The sequence below is a fragment of the Rhopilema esculentum genome, chromosome 16 (genome assembly GCF_057945365.1).
Source record: "Rhopilema esculentum isolate cy_ngs chromosome 16, ASM5794536v1, whole genome shotgun sequence".
In the NCBI taxonomy this organism is placed as follows: Eukaryota; Metazoa; Cnidaria; class Scyphozoa; order Rhizostomeae; family Rhizostomatidae; genus Rhopilema; species Rhopilema esculentum.
In genome coordinates, this window is record NC_142830.1 from 13,910,535 (window position 1) to 13,929,787 (window position 19,253).

Here is a 19,253-nt window from a genome sequence, read left to right on the forward strand (position 1 = left end):
GTGATAAAAAAGTCACGAACATTTCATAACATCATTCATGACATCATAATAAAGAAACTCTTAAGAAACAATGAGTATTGAAATTTCCAGAACATTAAGAAACTGGAGTACTCAACATCGACCTTTGTTTCCTATAAAAAAATGAGTGTATCATGCTTGAAGGGGAGCCGATTCTCCTTTATCAGGATATCAAGCCTGCCGAGGTTTTAAGATATGCGATCAATGCACAAATCATGATCATTCACCAAATAGATTAAGAACCATCAGGTTTAAAGAACAATTTATAAGCTATTAAGATCCCATGGCCTAGCTTGAAAATCGTTTTAAACATAATACCTTTCACAAGGACAAAAGAAGCGCAACAAGCTATTTTCTGGTCGACCTATATGACGTACTTATCTTATCACTTAAAACGAAATGAAGCCATGTAGATCTAGCGTAGGATGCCTGAAGACCTGACGCCAATATCATATATGCTATAGGTGGGATACATAGTAACAACATCACCAGAAGATTAATCTTGACACCACAGAAGATCTCTTGAAATTACTTCAATACGATATTGATGTCATCTGCGGTTATTCATGAGAACGTTACATTTGTGTGATGAAATTTGGTAGTTCACAGTTGAACGGTCGTTTCAAAGATTTATGCATTGGAAAAAGTTGGATAAAAATGTAGTAGTTGAGAAGGGTTTTGATTCTCGACCTCTTATGGCCACAGGGACATTGTCAACTTCTGCTAGCCTTAGGGCGGTGTAGCTGTGAACTGGGTCGAATTGGAAAGCAATTTATGAAAAAAGAAATCAGCCTTGATTTTTCTCATGAAATGCTGGAATAGGTTCACTCTTGGGCGTTAGAGACTGGTGACCTCCCTCTGTTTACAAACATGCAAACTTGATCCCCAATGAAAAATGTCCCATTTTCTTTCTTTTTAGCCATTGGTTTTTTGATTATTAGAAACTTGCACAACACTGCTCTGTAATATATTTTCATTTTGTAATATTTATATATAATTAATAGGTATCAATTGCAAGCTTATGGGGCATTTAATTGAAAAATGGGAGCATTCAGTTTTCTCCTGTTTTGAAGTGGGTGTGAACACGATACCCTCAGTCACAGAGTTAAAGAGGGTATCGATGGCAGGGTCGGAACTGCGTATAACAAGATGAGGAGCCGAAAGCTACCGATTTAGGCCCTCATTTTCAGATGTAAAAAAATGCGTCTCTGAAGTAAAATTTGGATGCAAAAGTTGAAAGTGAAATTGAATCATTGCAAAGTAACAAGATGAAAAACTGAAACGATTAGACAAATGTATGATTGGACACTCCATTAGCTTTCTACCTACCCTGCTACCTACCATATTAATTCAATAAAACGTTCCCTTCTTGAAAACCCCTCAAAAGAACGCCCCTCCCAAAAAGTAAAAGATCTAAAGAACACCCAGGGCGTTTTCTTGAAGGAACTTTTGTAGCAGATCTTTATAATGATATCAACGGGTGATATGGTCAGCGGCAGCGCGTAATGAAAGTGGACGTAACAATAAAAGGAATGAGTAAGGTTTCTTTTTGAAGAGTGAAGAAATTAATGTTTATCTATCAACCCTATCCTTCTTCTATGTGATCTGGGAACATTTTCTCGTGCGCTTTTCGTGTGCTTTTTCGTGTGCTTTTTCGTCTGCTTTTGTGTGTTTTCTCTAGTGTTTGTTTCTTGTTCTTTTTCGTGATTTTTTTCGTTTGATTTTTCGTGGCTTTTTGTGTGCCTTTTCTTGTGCTTTCTCGTGCGCTTTTCGTGTGCTTTTTCGTGTGGTTTTCCGTCTGCTGTTGTGTGTTTTCTCTTGTGTTTAATTCTTGTTTTTTTTCGTGCGTTTTTTTCGTGTGCTTTTTCGTGGCTTTTCGTGTGCCTTGAGAGATATTTTCTAAATAACGACTACATTCAAATTTGTTAATTAAAACAACATAACCATATTTTAAGAAATCAGATGACTGTGAAGCTAACGATCTTTTTTGGCTTCCTTACCGGACAGGGTTGGCCTTGACACAGGAGTGGGATATTTCTTAAATGGCAAAAGAGATCTAGACTCTCTGGCCCTGATGAGCTCTGTAGAGAACCAAAGCTAGAAGCATTTAGATTTATAAAGGTTAAGAATGCAGACAATAAATTCTGCCCTAATTTGAGTTTCCATGGATTTAGAACTTGGTAACTGCGTAGCAACACACAGGTGCTTTCATTTGAAATTTTTGATACGAAATTTGAAGAAAGAATCAATCATGGAAGAAAATAACTGTTTTTCATCCCACTCAAGAAAAAAAATCATTTTTAGCACCCGCAAGCATTCAATGTTTATTAAGGAGCATGAAATTGTGGTCGCTGATGACGAAAGGAGTCTGCCAAAGGCTGATAGGTTTTAACCTTACGGAGTTAAAATTAAAAGCACGGGCTTTTTGCAGTCTCGCTAAATGTTAAGATAAAAGTGGTTAAGTATTTCAAATTGCCCAAAAGTCTTAATTATGACTCTTCTTCCCGCGCTTTACCCGCGCTTTAATGCAATTTTATGAGGTGTTTGAAAATGATCCTTTGGGGTGTGCCGGTGACTTCTTAGTGCTCCATTTCAAACCCCATTATGGGAAAGTTCTTTTGTTTATGGATTTGCCCATGGGAAAGTTCTTTTGTTTATGGATTTGCCCATGTAATCTATGTCACTAACTTGGCTCCCCAAGGATTTTATCATCATAAAACTAGTCCCTCTGGCTCTTGTCATAAATAGTTTGACGATGCAAGTTCCATGCCTATTTTATAGACCCAAAATTCCATTGGTGGCTACCTGACCTTTCATAGGCAAGACCAGAACTCTAAAGTGCAATTTTGCAATTTTCTATATTAGGTTGCCTCAGTAAATTCAAACCTCCCTTTCCACTCCAGAGTCTATGCTGGATTAGCAGCTCTATAATTGAATCGGTGGTGTCAGGGAAAAGTTATTTTTGAAAGGATAGAGAAAATATCAACTATTCTTCAGAAGCCTCAACTACTTTTCTCTGTAATTGTAGGCTGAGATAGATTAAACACCTCTCAATTGTTTGCCACCAAAATCGTTTATTAGTAGGCAAAACTTCTTTAAAATTAGGACAAAATAGGAACGAAACCGCCTTCGTTTTCCTTACCGCACAAACGCCTTTAGCAGTGCGAAGATGTTCCGCAAGGATCAAGTCTTGCACCATTCGCTGTTAAAGTATTCACTGGAATTGCACCTCCAAAACTCCAAATGAAATTGTTATGAATACACAGTCAAATGTTCTCCTAACCTTTATATGACCTTGAAACAGAAAATGTTTTCAAAGATTTGTTTCACTTACTCCAAGACAAGATTTTTTAAAGGGTCTGACAGAAGGGCAACATTGCTTTAGTTGTTGTTGCTCAGCAAGCCTCGGGCCTCGTCGTGATTATGGCGTCAGTTATTATTCAAGTATAAGCAGTTTGTTTCAGAGCAATTCAATGCCGCTGTCGTGTGTTTCACTGTTTGAGCTCGATAACATATCAAGCGACTACTTCGGTTGACCAGCTGCTACAGTATCTTTGAAATATGGCAACCACGAGCTATTGAAATCAAGTTGCAATAAGTCTATTGCATAGCATTAAAAGGCAACACAATACTTTGAAATGACACTGCTTTATCGCTATGGCAGAGAGAAGCACTGCTTTGTGATAGACTGGTCGCTGTTAGTTGGTGTCCAGCAGCAACTTGACTTTCAAGGTCACATGCCTAAAGGTCTTGTTAGACCATGGGATCTGATAAAACGGATTTCGGCACTGTTAATATTGAAGCAATGGCGTTATTCTTGAAAATTGAATGAGATTTATAGTCTGATTAAAAAACATAGGCCGATTTAATAGAAAAAGGTATCAATAACAAAATTTCTGAAAACCTCATGAATAAACTTATTGAATGTCTTTTCAAAACAGGTGACTGCGAATTGTTTTAAGTTCAATTTCCGTGTCATAGCTGTCAAGGAGCTAAACAGCTCCTCGGCTAGTGAAGTTGACTGGGGCCTCAAAGCGATATATAAAGAAAGGCGATAACGAATGATACACAAGCCCGGCGAGAATTTTTTTGATGGAGGATAGCAGGAAAATATGGCACAGGACGGAAAGATTTGTCTTGGGCTGGCAGGGAATGGGTAATATTTGCAATCATGTTGGCTGACGAGCCAAACAGGGAACTTAAGACAGACGGGGAAAAATTTCAGCTTTCAAGGGCTATAAGGGACGCTGGAAAATGGAAAAATTGGCCGGGTCATTCGATTTTTGGAAAGGAGAGCACAGAAAATTTCTGATCGAGAATGGTTTTCACCGGGCTTGTGGCAGAAGGGTGTCCTGTAGTCCATGTATGCGTATGCTTGCGAGTTGCGAAAGCCTGTTGCTTAACCTTCCTAGAAACAAGATCCTCTTAAGTCACGGGAATTGTGAACAAGAGTATCACAATTCTCGTAAGAAAATATGAGTACTTGTCATTAGAAAAACGGAACAAAATAGGAAAATGACGTCATCACTGCCGTCCTGCTTTTCGACTCTACTTTGTAGAAAGAGCCATGAGATATTAGGAGCGAACGCGGAAAGGAAGGCCAAAGAAAATAATGAAAGAGTAACGTAGAGTAAATGGAAGCCCCATATGCTTCGTGTGCCCCTGTGAGCTGAAGAAAGGAGAGGAAAGCAAAGATATGGCATTTTCACTGTTAATCCATTACCCTCATTCTCCATCAGAGCGGCACTTCAACACAGGCTGGCATGCAGGGGACTGGTACCCAGAGTACGTCACCATGTTCCTTAAAGTATTTTCAATAACCACAGGCAAAAAGAAACTAAGAAAAGAAAACTTTAGCTTTATTATTTTAGAATTATGAGCATGTTACAAGAGACTGGATTCAACTTGAATACTGAAAATAGAGTTTTTCAAAAATGAAAAACTAATAGGTTTTATTACTTTAGTTTGATTTTGTACTATTGTAACTTAGTTCAAATGAGAACCATCCCTCACATATTAAAAATTGCTTTGTATTTCTTAGAAATTATCTAAAATCGTCTTCAACAATTATGATAAACATTAAAGGAAAAGTTATTATGATTAACATTCCGTTCACAAAAGAACGGGAAGGAAAATGCGAGAAAGAAGGGAAGCCTCTCCCCCCAGTATGTCCCTGTCTGATGAATTTTGTGTGTTTTGTCGATTTAACCACAAATTATATTCATTTTTTTTGCAGTTTTCATTTCAGAGGTCAGAGACAGGATGTTTTAGTTCTTACAAGCCTCACTGATAGAATCACAGAACTTTCAAGCTCAATAGGGTTAAAACATAGTGTTTAAACGATTATTTTATGTTGCATTGGCTGTAAATAGCTAGAAAAGTATAAATATTAAAAAAAGCAACTGATGTTAAACTGGAATATCCAGAAAGAATACTTTTGAGTAAAAATGCGAGCCTTCTTTTCTCACCTCGAGCACTACAAAGAACATTAATCATTTTTAAGTTGCATCAACAATTTCTGTTGTTTGTTTTGCCAAATAATTAGATTTATATTTGTCTCCACTGTTGGAGGATCTTGTTTGACTTTCGGTGACGCACATAATTTATCAATCGAATCTTGCGACAAGTGTTTCCACAGAATTTCTATTCTCCTCCATGCGAACAGGCACTCGAAATTGCCATTGCCGTGGCGGTGCTATTCAAAGCTTGAAACAAACATGACCTCTTTCTTCCTCATTCCGTTAATAAAAGCCATATTCATTTGCCAAATTAAAGAAGAATAGCGATATCAAAACCCAAGCATTGAATGAATTCGAGTCTAAAAGAGCCTTATTTTGTTACGCTAAATAACGAATAACCTAAAGGCTTTTTCCCTTTCATCGTTTTATTTGAATTACCCTGAAGGTGCTTGACGATGAACTCAACTTTTGCATAAAATAATCTGTGAAGTTAAAAAATGACTGCTAAAGGTGACAGAGAACTTATGAGATCATTCAGGAATATGACACGAAAAGGCCACTTTATTTGTAGACATTGCCTATCTCTATGGCAACAATTATTTTTTGTCCTCCAGACTGAAATGTGTCCAGTGGGAAGTGGAATGATGGCGGAAGAGCAGTGGGGATATTTGATTAAGATATTTAGTTAGTTCACACTTTTGTTTGTGTTGTCAAGGGTCACGATCTCAGCAGATCGTAAAGAGAATTTGATATGACAATGGCAGAGCGGCCAGGACTTATGTACACCAGCAAACTGCCTGTGCTGACAAGTCGATATGCTGCCCGGCCTAGAAGGCTGCCTCGTATAATGGAGAATGTGAGTCGACCGAGCAATGCTAGCAAGTCAGTTGTGTTTTATAAAAACGGCGACAAATATTTCCAAGGACATCAAGTTGTTGTTACACAAAGAAAATACAGAAGTTTCGACAGCTTGCTGACAGAGTTGACGCGGGTTACGAAATTGCCTCACGGAGTCAGATTTTTGCTGACACCGACAACTGGGAGGCGTGTAGATACTTTGGATGGGCTTGAAGATGGCAAATCTTACATTGCATCGTCCTTTACAAAACTAAGAAAAGTACACTACGGATCAAGCATTATTAAAGCTGACGATGAGCAGAGAAAGGATCTGCATTCCCGAAAAGTTGATAATATTCGATTAAAACCTTTGCATTACAAACCGGATTCTCATAACCGAGAAAATAAGAAACATGCAATAATTCAGTCAAACAAATCAAATGCAAATGTAATTAAACCACGGTTGATAACAGTTATAAGAAATGGTTTCCGACCTCGAAGGATTGTTAAAGTTCTTTTGAATCGAAGAACTGCCCAGACATTTGAGCAAGTTCTTGACGATGTCACTTCGGCCGTTGGAGTTATCGGTGGATCTGGGGTTCGCAAGTTATTTACTGTTGAAGGAAAACAGGTCCAAGGGCTTTCCGATTTGCTAAACTCTGAAAACTTTACGTTTATCGCGGTTGGCGATGAGAAATTTCATGCACACGATTTGCAAGATATACTGAAAGAATCCAATATTAATCAGAACGGACATAAACCCAAACACCACAAGAAGTCGAGGCAAGAAAAAGATTTAGTTCCTAGACTACCTCCTTCATTATCAACTGCAAATGACATTGATGACAATGATTTGCATAGCAATGCCTCCAGTAGATTGACTGCTACGGATGAAGCAAGTATCGGATCACATCGAAATAGTGTTAAGAATAAGCATATAAAACTTCCCCATATTAAGGAGCTGGAACAAAACCAGGCAGTAAATGGGCATCATTTAGAACTTAGCAACAAACAGAAGGAGGTAGTATTACCTCCTATTGATGCTAACAATAACCAACATGTAGTTGAAGATGTAGAAAAATCTGATAAAATAAATGAATCAAGAGAAAACTCTATTAGGGAGAGAAAAGATGAAACTTCACCAAGAAAGGAAACAGAGCAGTCACCTAGAAAGGAAGTTGTTGATGCAGTAGAGTCACCTGAAAAGTTTGAAAAGAAAGAGATAAAAAATATACGGGATTTATTTGATATTGGTAGAAAGCTTGGTGATGGGAATTTTGCTGTGGTGCGAGAGTGTGTTCATAAGGTGACTAATGAAAAGTATGCTTTGAAAATAATTGACCGAAGCAAGTTAAAAGGAAAGGAGAAAATGCTTGAAAATGAAATCCAAATTATGAAGCGATGTAATCATCCAAATATTGTCAGTCTTGTTGACGATTTTCATGGCAATACAGAGATCTATCTTGTTATGGAGCTGGTCCCTGGTGGGGACTTGTTTGATGCAATTTCAACTGCGGTGAAGTTCACTGAGCCTGTTGCTGCCAATTATGTCCATGATATTTGTTCATCATTACAATACCTGCACAAAAGAAAGATTGTTCACCGAGATTTAAAACCAGAGAACCTCATGGTAAGCTCACTAATGTTACTCCACATTTCTACTTGAATTTCTGGTATCACCTCAGGTGGAAAAATGCTATTAGAAATCATCAATATAGGTATTGTCAGCATAGTTATTGTGGCTGAAAGCTCGTCTATTCATATACTTCACATTAATGCAGGTTTTGTCACTTATTCTGTTATGGGACCTGCAGCTGTTTTCTAAATAGCATCACAGGAACCTAATAGTTACCAGCACAAATGAATAAAAAACTTCACCCTCAATCTTTGCTTAAAATTTATACTTCATTTTTATTTCAATTTTCTTGTCTAATAACAATCACAACTAGCATATCTATAGTTTTAATTATTGATGGCTAAAATGGCTAATTAATACATTTATTTCAGTTTTAAAGTATTGGTTTCATTTGCCGATTTACCAAATTGCTTTGCTAGCAACAATACTTTGAATTCATTCCCCTACCATAATATTTTCTGTTATAACCCACCATTATCTATTACCATGGCAAATTCTGGCAATGACAGCTTACTGTTATGGCAACTAAGTCTTTCTCAATACTTCCACCAGCAGAAACTACTGTTTTTATATGTATTGTTTTGCAAGAAAAGAATTGTTTTCAAACAGATCTGAGTTGCCAAAGCTGGTTTTGTAAAGTTTCTTTTGCAAGTTCGTCCTTATCAATGTCTGGTTTTCCAACATCATTGAAGAACACATCAACATTGATGTTGCTCTATGTGTAGATAAAAGAGAAATGCAATGCTTGCTTCACAGGAGGGTTGTTGGGGCTGTCAAAAATTGTGATCTAGGGAAATGAACCACCTGATCCTCCTCTGCCCCATTGCACTGCACCCCTGCAAGGAATTAAGGAAGATATTCTCAAATTGCCAGTTTTCTTTAAGAATCAAGGAGGAGTATCCTTCAAGGCAGATGGTCGATTATGAATGGGGATTGAGAAGTTTGAAGGGGCTAACGATCTGTTCTGTCCCTTTGATGCTCATTCTCTTGAAATTGACAAATGACCTGGGGGCATTATCATATCTCTGTGTTTATGAAAGGGCATAAAAATTAAAAATTTCTAAGACTATGCATTTTAAAGAATTTTTACAAAGGCAAAGTACCTCTTTTATGTTTCAATCTAACCTCCATTTTGTACTATTTTAGCATACATCGGAAAATTTCGATTTTCTATAACCAAAATTTGTGACTCAACGAAGTTCTGTGATCGCCTTCTCCATTGTCTGTACTAGAATATTATTTTTTTTGTCTCTATCAATTGGTTAGGAACGACAATTCCCTTTTTGTGGCTATGGTGATTAATGCCACACATATTCAAAACGATTTATAGACTCAATCCCACATTTGCAGACGTTAAGAGAGCCCTGTATTTTGATTTTCTGCAGACCTTACAGATGTAAGTGTTCCGCGATAATCATTCCCTCGATTTGATTTGTTTCGTGACCATCTTTTATTTCCCAAAGCTACTTTGCGAACAGAGTTTAAGGATTAAGACGAATTAAGGATCCTTGCAGCAAATGTGTCAGATGTTCTTAAAATTTAAATCCGCTCGATGCCAAAATTGTAGCACCGGTCGCATTGTGCAATTCGTTTGGCTTCTGCAGTTTCCACCATCTAATTGCAATTATCATCGAGGAGAAATTGTCACAAACCGGTGCACAAACGAGCTTGGAGAATCTTTATCACCTTTCCAAAACATTTTGTTGCATTTCTAGGTTGCCTAATCAGATTTTTACTGATTGCTTAAGCATTTCCAGTAATATTCAATTATCAATTCACAGTTTATATGTTCAACGGGACGTGATCTCTTAAAATGTGTTTCGTAGACTGCGAAGTTTCGCATTTTTACCTTGATATTTATGAAATTTTATAGCTTTCTAGAATATTTAAGAGTTCCCCTTTCGTTTGTGAACAACAAATTTCCCTTCATTTGAGACACCAAGCCCCATCTCTGTAACAATTTGTCGCAGTAAAAATATCATTCTGTCTGTAGTCAAATTTGTCAGTCAAAAGTGCTGTGTATTTTAAAGTAAGCGTGTAAGTAAAGTTTGCAAAAAATGCGACACCGGCCAGGTGACTTGCCAGGTGAAGTAATTTTTTGTGACAACAAACCCCACCTTTTCCTAGCGTCAAAATTCATTGATTAGCTGTGCCAGATTTCTGTTTGGCCTGTGTTTCCAAGCAACGCTGCTTTGACAACGTCATCTCAAAAGCTGAGTAAAGGGAAAATCCATAGCAAATATATTTGAAGTTTTCTTTTGTGGTTGTTCAGACTTATTGCCGCGAAAGAACTTAATTGCATTTATATCCATAGTAAATATTGTTCAAGATCTCGATATTTCGAATGCTTATTACCTTTGACAGTTAAAAGCTATTTCCAGTTTTACTTGGAATCCTCGTGAATGCATGTAAAGCCGTGAAAATAGTGTGACACGTAAGTTCAGAATGTTTCGAAATATGAATGGGTAACATGAGCAGAGAAAGGCCATCTGTTTTGTAGTTTCACAGCAAAGAAAAAGAAGTCATATAGATCTGTGATTTGATATCATTAAACAGCGATGGGTAATTAATAAAAGTTTAACAAGAAGGAGAAATTTCATTTACAAAGGTCAAAACGTTGTGCATATTTTCAGGATTGAAGAAAAATTTCCTTTGCAAGGGTCAAAACACAGTTTTCAAATGTCTTGGTTGATATCTGAGTTTTGCTATGTTTCAAACCCTTTTTTGCATGTGAGTGAGTCAACATTTACGGTTTGGTTGCATTACCCCCCCTCCCCCCTCTCTTGGTAAACTGGTACATCGCCTACTTGTTCTACGCTGTTTTGTTAAGGGCACCAACGGGACTCAGATCTTATCTCTCATCTGAGACCAGTAACCTAACATTTCTACTTTAAGTGTTTTATTCGGCTTAAATTCGATTCAAGAACTCGTCTTTGTTGTCAAATAGCGATAGCTTAAATCTGACGCTATTTAGCACCCAAACCTTGTTGTTAGGCCAAACTGGTTGGCAATTGCGTGTTAAGATATGTTCCTCTGCATCGCTGATTTCCCGCCAGCTTAGCAAAACCAAAGACGAATTCCATGTTTACCTATCTTCAGCTAATATTGAATCACAATTCTTTGGCTTTTTGTACCAAGCTATCTACTGTAAACATCTATTCAATTTATATTTAAACGAAGCCTTCTTATGCTAAGGACACTCGACGCTGAACCAACGATACAAAGTCAACTTGCTTTCGCCTTTTGTTTTCTGTTTAAATCCATACACCTGTGTATTCGATCAGCGTGAAACACGTCTTTTCTTCTGCTTTTACGCACAAATAGATTAATTTGTTTTAATTAAAAAAGCACACGTTTAGAGTTGTCAAATTCAATGCTGGTTTGTTTATTTATTGTGTAAAATCGTACAAGAAAGTTTGAATTCAAGCTTATCTTAGCTTATATGAAACGTGCGAAAATTGCAAAGCGCATTTTTAAAACGAAATAAAAACGACCATAATCGACAATACCCTTGTTCATGCATATTTAATGAAAAATGAAATTTTATTTGAGTGTTTATCACTTAGCTTGACAATAGTCTTGAAAAGCAGAAAGTAATAATTTATTAAGCTGATCAATCGATGGCGAAAATAGAAGCAAGATTTTCCCCATTCTGTTCATTCTGTTAGCAGTAAAATGTTTGTTACCCATTGGTTCAGTGGCGGAAATTATGGGGTATGAGGGGGGGGGCTGGCTCGAGATCGTTCTGAAGTATATTTTAAGCTAATCTAAGGGCGTAATTGCCAAATTTTCCGCATTTTCCCTTTTTACCCCCAGGGGCCTCTATAACCTCTCTGTACCCTTTTTGCAAAATTTGAACATAGCATAGCTGGCAAAATATTAGCCTGGCAAAATAGTCAAACAAACAATATATGAAGAAAATCAAAACTGCTTGTCAATTCTATATTTAATTTCAATTCCGTAAAAATTAACAGAAATTTCCATCGATTTCTTCCAAATAAAAGTTATTTTCAAACGTATTTCCCACTGAAGAAAACAAAATGAAATACAGAAAATTGGCATAACAATTAAAATCATGTTGTTATCATGAACGACTTGTCAAAAATGTAATCGGTTGACCTCTTGTATCATCAATTGTTTTAGATGATAAACCGATCTTGATATCAAAATTCATAAACGGATTATTCTTCTTGCTACTTAATTATGGCGTGATCAGCAAAGATTTCTAAAGGGTCCCGCCAAAAATCACCTATTTTCATAAAAATGTGCAGTTTTCTCAAAATTAGACATGATCCAAGATGATATCTTGTCGGAAAATCGTAGGCCTGCCCCCCTCCCCCAAATGAAAGCCTGAATGTCCGCCATTGATTGGTTATGAAATAACCGAATGTTTTTAAATGAAGAAAAACTGATAGAATGTTTTCCTTCTTCCATATCTGTGGCGTTTGAGTTGCAATACTACAGTTGTAAACATGTCATTTGAAATTTTTGAAGTTTTGTCCAAAAATACTTTGTCCAGAAGTCATAAGATGAGCAATTGCTGATAAATTCCTATTCTGTAAAACGAAAATTGCAACTTTCTCGTTTTTGAAGCACTTTAGGTAAATTTGATATCCTTTAATGAGGTTTCTGCCAATACTAATTTTGACGTTTTATCAACTAGGTTTATGAAGGACCCGGTGGAAGAAAAACTCTGAAACTGGCTGATTTTGGTCTTGCAATGGAAGTAAAAGAACCAATATACACAGTTTGTGGAACACCAACATATGTCGCCCCAGAAATTCTCCGTGAATCTGGTTATGGCCTAAGAGTGGACATGTGGGCCGCTGGCGTGATCGCATACATCATGCTTTGCGGTTTCCCGCCATTCCGAAGCACGAAAAGGAGGCAGAGTGAACTGTTCGATCTAATACAGGAAGGTAATTTCGAATATATCTCTCCTTATTGGGACGAAGTTTCCGAAGATGCCAAAGACTTTGTTTCGTGTCTATTAGTTGTGGATATTCCGAAACGATACTCTGCCGACAAGGCCCTGAATCACCCTTGGGTCAAAGGAAAGATTTCACAGTCTCGGGGAACATCGGCTATCGCAGACGACGAAAGTATGTCAGGAACCAGCGTAGCTTTATCCAAGTTTAAAACTGCTGCCATCTCCATTCAGTCAGTCCAACGACTGAAAATGCTGGCTGCTGATTTTCAAGATAATCGAGGGGAAAAAATTCTTACGCACGTAAAGTAGTCGCCATTTCGACGACCATATTGTATATTTTCAAGTCAGCAACCCGCTTACCCAGGAAGGCTGTTAATGATCTACTAAACGAAATGTTGAATCGATATTGAAAAGTGCCGATAAAGGCTGATGGGACAGTGCGTAACTAGGCCATTAACAGATTTGCTCGAAGTTTGGTCAGTGCATTTCTCATTCTCGTTTTCAAGTTTCGGTTTCGTATCTTGCAGGTTTCTAATGCGCAACAAAACATAAGCCCTTGATAGAATCAGTCGATTTTGGAAGACTGTTCCTCTCTCTAATTTCATCCTACAATTTTTCATTATAAATTCTACAAAGGTCGTTGTATCGCTTGGTTATAGCACAGCTGTCGTGCTAAATAGCAAAGGTCTTTCTGGAAAAGTAAAGAGAGAGATTGAAAATACATCCCGACTCGAAAATTACGTTTCGTCATGTTTAAACTTTGCATTCATTTCTCTACAGCAAATTGTTATCACCAAAATCACACTTCATTGCCACTGTTAATCAGCTTTTCCAAAGTATCCAGACCTTGAACTTTCGACAATTATGTTACTTAAATTCGAGACAGGGTGGGTATTCTATAGCAGAAAATCCTGTATAAACATGGTAATTACGTAACATTATAGAGCACTTTGTTCGGCTTCCAAATGAAAATAAAACCTCAACTAGCTCTGATCTTCAATACCTTTAAATATCTCATGTTGTTTTTAGGATCAATCCCATGTTTACAATTACCAGTTCAATTCCAGCAATTTCCTTTTAATTACTGCTCTGTGGAACCTAGATTCCACCTTTGAACCTCTTTCGCCATAACTGTAAACAGAAACTGGTTTTAATTTGAATGTCTGACAATAGCTTGAGTTCCATAGAGGTAACTCCTCACCTATTTTGTCCATTTTAAAGCAAATTACGACTTCAATTAGCACAGGAACAGCTCTGTGATTTGTCAATATCCATACATACCGAATTTACTGGACCTATTCAAGAACCAGTCAAAAAGGGTTCTGTGAAAAATTTTCACATAAAACTTTTTGTGAGACCTGAAACATTTTGCATTCCTTAGGTTATCTATCTGCAGCTTATAAATAAGTTCTTTTTCTTTGTATCTATCAGAGAATGTATGAAAATACAAAATATAAATGTTTGGTGAGCGCTTTTCTCTGATTGGCCTAGGCCCGTTTATATGCTGTTTACGAAAAATCTAGTCAACTTCCTTCTGCTTTGTATGACATTACATTAGCCAAGCATTCCATCACGCTGGAATTTATTAATACAATCGAAATAGGAACAAGCTGGAACATGATCGTCGCCTGAATGGGTCAAAAGTCTAGTCAACAGTCTGAGCCAAAACACATCCTTTATGTCCTTGCCTTAAACATTGTCATAACCACTTTGTTGTAAGTTATACTCTCGCAAAATAGTATTGACATTTAATAAGAGACCCTATTATGAGATGTTGGACTTAAATGAAATGGTGATTCGAGAGTTATTTTTTTAAATGCAAACGCTAGCACCGAATTGAGGGCTGTTTCCTGATTGCTTACCTAAGCATAAAAACGAGATCTGGCGCTTATCTGATAAGATGAAAGCTTGGACGGATGACGTCAGGAGAAGGAACACGAAACCAAAATTCACATGCGTGGGTGCAAGAACTGGGGAGAAAATCACTTGCTGGTTTAAGCATTAGGGCCTTAGCAGGACTGTTAAGCGAGACCTTTCCATTTCAGACCCCATTAACACAGTCGCGGATCCAATTGGAACAGATCCATTTTGAAATCGTTTTTGTTAAATAGAACAATTTCAACATTTTTGAGAATGATTGCACTGACCAAACGTCTTTAGATTTATAATCGAAATCATTGGATATTGTCTATAATAGATAGCTTTTGTAGATGAAAAATCGTTATTTATTCTTTTATAGTCAATGAACCTGTAATAACGATAAACATTTTCAGTTTTCTGATTGGGCATACGAAGGTATGTCGGTTTTCTGATTGAACTTTTTTGTGTTTCGGCAACGGAACTCTCTTGGGTACTAGCGGAGGCCTATCATCCACCAACAGTCCTCTCGTGTGTATCAACGGAACTCTCTTGGGTACTAATCTTGGTACTATTGGGCTCCTTTGCTTACCAACGGAGCTCTGTGATGTATTAGCGGGAGCTTGTTTTTGTACAAGTGAAATTCCCTAGTGTATAAAATCGCATTTTAAAATGGCTGGCGGACCTCCCTTGGGTACTGCTGGAGCTCTGATGTCTGCGATCAGAGCATTGACACAGAAGCGGGCCTTAGTCATGTACTCGTAGAGCTCCTAAGAAGATTTTGTATGATTTGTCAAAATTAAATCGGTTTTTCGAAAGATTTGCGGATGGAAGCTTATTGGTATAAAAAAGTAGAAAACTCTTAATTTATATAATTTTGATAGTCTATTTAATTCTTTGCTTCCTTTATGCAAGTAAAGGTTTGTTGTAAATATTGCGAAAGGTGTATTATATTTTCATTGACAACATGATCCTATTGATTAAAGCCGGGAAAATGAAACTGTATATTTAAGACATTTATACATAGTTTAGATTAATAAATAAAATATTCACGGCTATGCATTTACACGTTACTTTGTGCTGTGTTCTGATTTTTTTCTAAATTCTATGCATGCACCTCTTTTTGTTATTACCTTTTTACATTTGTCTGATTTATCTCGTTGCAATTTTTAATTTCTCCTGGGAATTGAAACACATTCGGTAGATTCCCATAGGCTTTTAGCTAGGCCTCACAGGACTTTAATTGAACAGGTAATGGACTATACTGAAAAAGGTAGTGATTTCCTTTCCACCATAAAATGAAACAACGTTTAAAAGATATTGATTGTGTACAAAACTGCAGCTGTTGCTCCTCAACATTTGTCTGTAAATCTCTTGATCCAGCTGTCCTTTTATGTAACTGTTTTTCGCTGTCAAGTTTATTCCTCAATTTCTTCGCAATTGCATCTCAAACAAACTGAGGAAAAATCTTTCATCCCAGATTATCCGTTACTTTGTGCCCAGAATTTCTTTTGACAAATACGTAAAAATGTGCAAAACAATAGAGATCTTAAGAACAAGAACAGCATTCATTTAAGAATGACATATTCTGAAAGCTAAGTTTTCAATTCTTTTACCTGCATGTCCATGTTACTCATTTATACCTCATTGATTTGTAGAGACTTATTTTTTGACAGTTTTTCTATTGAACCTTTCTATATGTTTGCTTTGTAAACTTTCGATAGTATCCCATCATCACTGTTGGAAACTAAATGGACCCATTTGTATACCCAAATTCACGTTTAAAGCTTGGTACCCCCACCGCTGCCGTAGTCAGTGTGAATTATCAAGACCTCTGCGAAGAGTCTTGACGTAGTGACTCAATAATAACAGCTTCTTTCGCATTGACTCGATATCAGATTGTATTACATATGTTTAATACCTTCGAGTATGTAGCTAGTAATACCATCTTATATCGAGCATGTATCAGACTTACTTCCATAATTAATAAAATTTTGAGGGCTTTCTCGTTATAACTCTCCAAAAGCAACTCTCCAAAAACACAGCGTATCGTATCACGCACCGATTTGATGTCCAACATCGTATATTTTGTTTGATTGTATTATTAACATCTGATTAAAATTTTTTCGCAGTCTATTTGAATCGAATCAATTGAGTTTATCGTGTTTTATTCATGAATAGCCTGTTTACAGAATCAACAATCGAGTATATGACACTTCCCATTTTTAATTAACAATTGCCAAGATTACGAATCTTTTTCAGTACTATATACCAAAGTGATTCTCATTAAAAGATTGCAAGCTGGTGCAAGCTGCTTTTAATTTTTTGTACATTTCTTCCTGTAGACTTTTTTGGTTCTTGAATTACGCAAACTTATATCAGAGGGTCGGTTCAAGGGTAAATGAAGGAGGTCTCTAGGGGTGCCCCAAATAGATAAGTATTACTGAATTTATTTCAAAGGTACAAGTCAAAAAAGAAATATATGAGGCCCTCAGGATGTGCCTCCCAATAGTGTTCAGGCAACTGTTTCACAAAGCATCTCCAAATGCATTCTTCGTTTGACCAAATCACAGGCAACATTCGTCTCTTCTTTTGGCAACAGTTATCAAGTGCAAATCAAATTTCTTTGAAGTCTTTCCATTTTTCACGTGTCTAATCCAATAAAGACATTTTGGTAAATACAGGCTTGCTAGAAAGTTCTTTATGTCAAGAAAAGGGGGTGCCTTGATGAAAGTTAAATCTATGAAAAATTCGGGAAAAATATTTTCTCATTATTGACTTTTGTTTTCTTGGACTTAACACTAAGCCTTTGATACCGTCGAGTTTTTCCCGAACATCGATACACTTTACTACCCATCTGGGGCACTTTTTGGAGCACACTCTTCCATCGAACCATTCCTTTTCTACGGTTTGTGTTGTCATATCATTTCTAATATCTAACTAACATCAGAGATGCCTTCCTAAAAACTTCCGAAGTGGGATGTGCTGTAGGGAACATCTAGCGGCCACACCAAAGACCACACCCATGGTCATACCTATACTTGCATTCTTTAAAGTACTTGCATTGTTTTTAAAAAAATTCACCAAACCAAACATATATGGGCTTGTTAAGAGGGGATGACCCCCCCTTCTCCCAAATCACTTTTGGTTACAACAAGAGGACATTGGACACTCGATATTTTATACCTTTTGGGAATTTTTACAACGATCTCAGTATAGAGAGCATTAAATCTGCTTGTGAAAGGTTCTATGGTGAACCAAGGGGTTCCTGTGATGTTCTTGCATCCGATCGAGGCCCCTCGTGTACAAGCACAAAGCAAATTAAAGGCAAGAAAGTTTTCTTAATCAGATTCCTTCCAGTAAACCAAACGAGTCAATCAACCTTGAAAAGAAGATTTGAAAACACACAATCTGAAGTAATTTAATCTGAAGGCACACCAATAGAGTTCTAAAGTGATGACGTCACAAAAATTTATTTTTAGAACTTTTGAACTTGGATCTTATAGTCTGAAAGAGTATCATAAAATATTTCTAATTATGCAAAATTAGTCAAATGTGTTACGAACTGGCTGAGATATGGCCACACGTCTATTGGTTCTCTCCCCATCAAACCTCTGTATTTCGGTCTCTGTTCATAGTTTTATGAACAGAGTGAAAATAACAGTGATTCGTTAGCAAACTTCAAATCTTTCATTGGCAATATCTCAACTGATTTAAGACATATTTGACATTTTGCATTTGTGGAAGTATTTCTTAAAGATCTTTTATGTTTTGTCGTTAAGATTCAAAAATTCTAAAATAATTTTTTGGTGACGTCACACTTTAGAACTCTATTCCTAAGCCCAAACATGCATCCAGCATCTACCCACAATCAGTATCAATTGGACATTTATTGAAAGCTGGAAAGCTTGTCAAACCACTACCAACAAAATCTGTTGTTCTTCATTTGGAAGAGTTTGAGCTAAACAGCCAATCTTGGTCGAAGAAATGTGCAATTGAATTCGCAATTGAGGAAGAAAAATTCGCTTCAGGTGGATTCAGGGAGGCTTTCCATGCATATGCCCAAAATGAAAATATGTCAACCAAACATTGGGTATTAAAGAAATATAAAAAACAGCAAACGACAACAATTGAGAGTTCGCTTGGAAAGTTGATTGAGGATCACACAAGAAAACAGGTGCTAAAAATTTGGCAAAGCAGTTTGCAAAGATACTACCTAAAGAACTTGGAGAAATTTTTAAATATAACCAAATTTATTCCTCTTGCAAGAATGGAATAAATAAATAAATAAATAAGAATTAAGCCTGTTACAATTGAGCAACATGTTCAAGGTACCAACGGACAGAGCCTTGGAATCTGAATTCTCCATGAATTTAAGCAATTTTACAAAAACCTTGGATATTTTCAACATATCCAGGAAATACCCTACGAAGAACTCTGCGATTATGATGATGATAATGTACAAAAAGCAGCCGTTGAGAAACCAAAACCTTTCATAGCACCTATACAGCCTGCT

The 19,253-nt window shown here is 36.9% G+C and overlaps 1 protein-coding gene across 1 annotated transcript; it reads left to right on the plus strand.

The window, feature by feature from the left end:
• The first annotated feature begins 6,085 nt into the window (after positions 1–6,085).
• LOC135681865 (serine/threonine-protein kinase DCLK1) lies at positions 6,086–16,892 on the plus strand. The gene is made up of 2 exons (XM_065196492.2): positions 6,086–7,944; positions 12,614–16,892. The coding sequence occupies exons 1-2, from the start codon at positions 6,229–6,231 to the stop codon at positions 13,187–13,189; spliced, it is 2,292 nt and encodes a 763-aa protein (XP_065052564.2). The 5' UTR covers positions 6,086–6,228; the 3' UTR covers positions 13,190–16,892.
• Positions 16,893–19,253: the final 2,361 nt, after the last annotated feature.

Coding starts and splice junctions, on each gene's coding strand:
- LOC135681865 (XM_065196492.2), top strand. CDS start 6,229: ATGACAATGGCAGAGCGGCCAGGACTTATGTACACCAGCAAACTGCCT. Junction 7,945..12,613: donor TAAAACCAGAGAACCTCATG/GTAAGCTCACTA, acceptor TTTATCAACTAG/GTTTATGAAGGACCCGGTGG.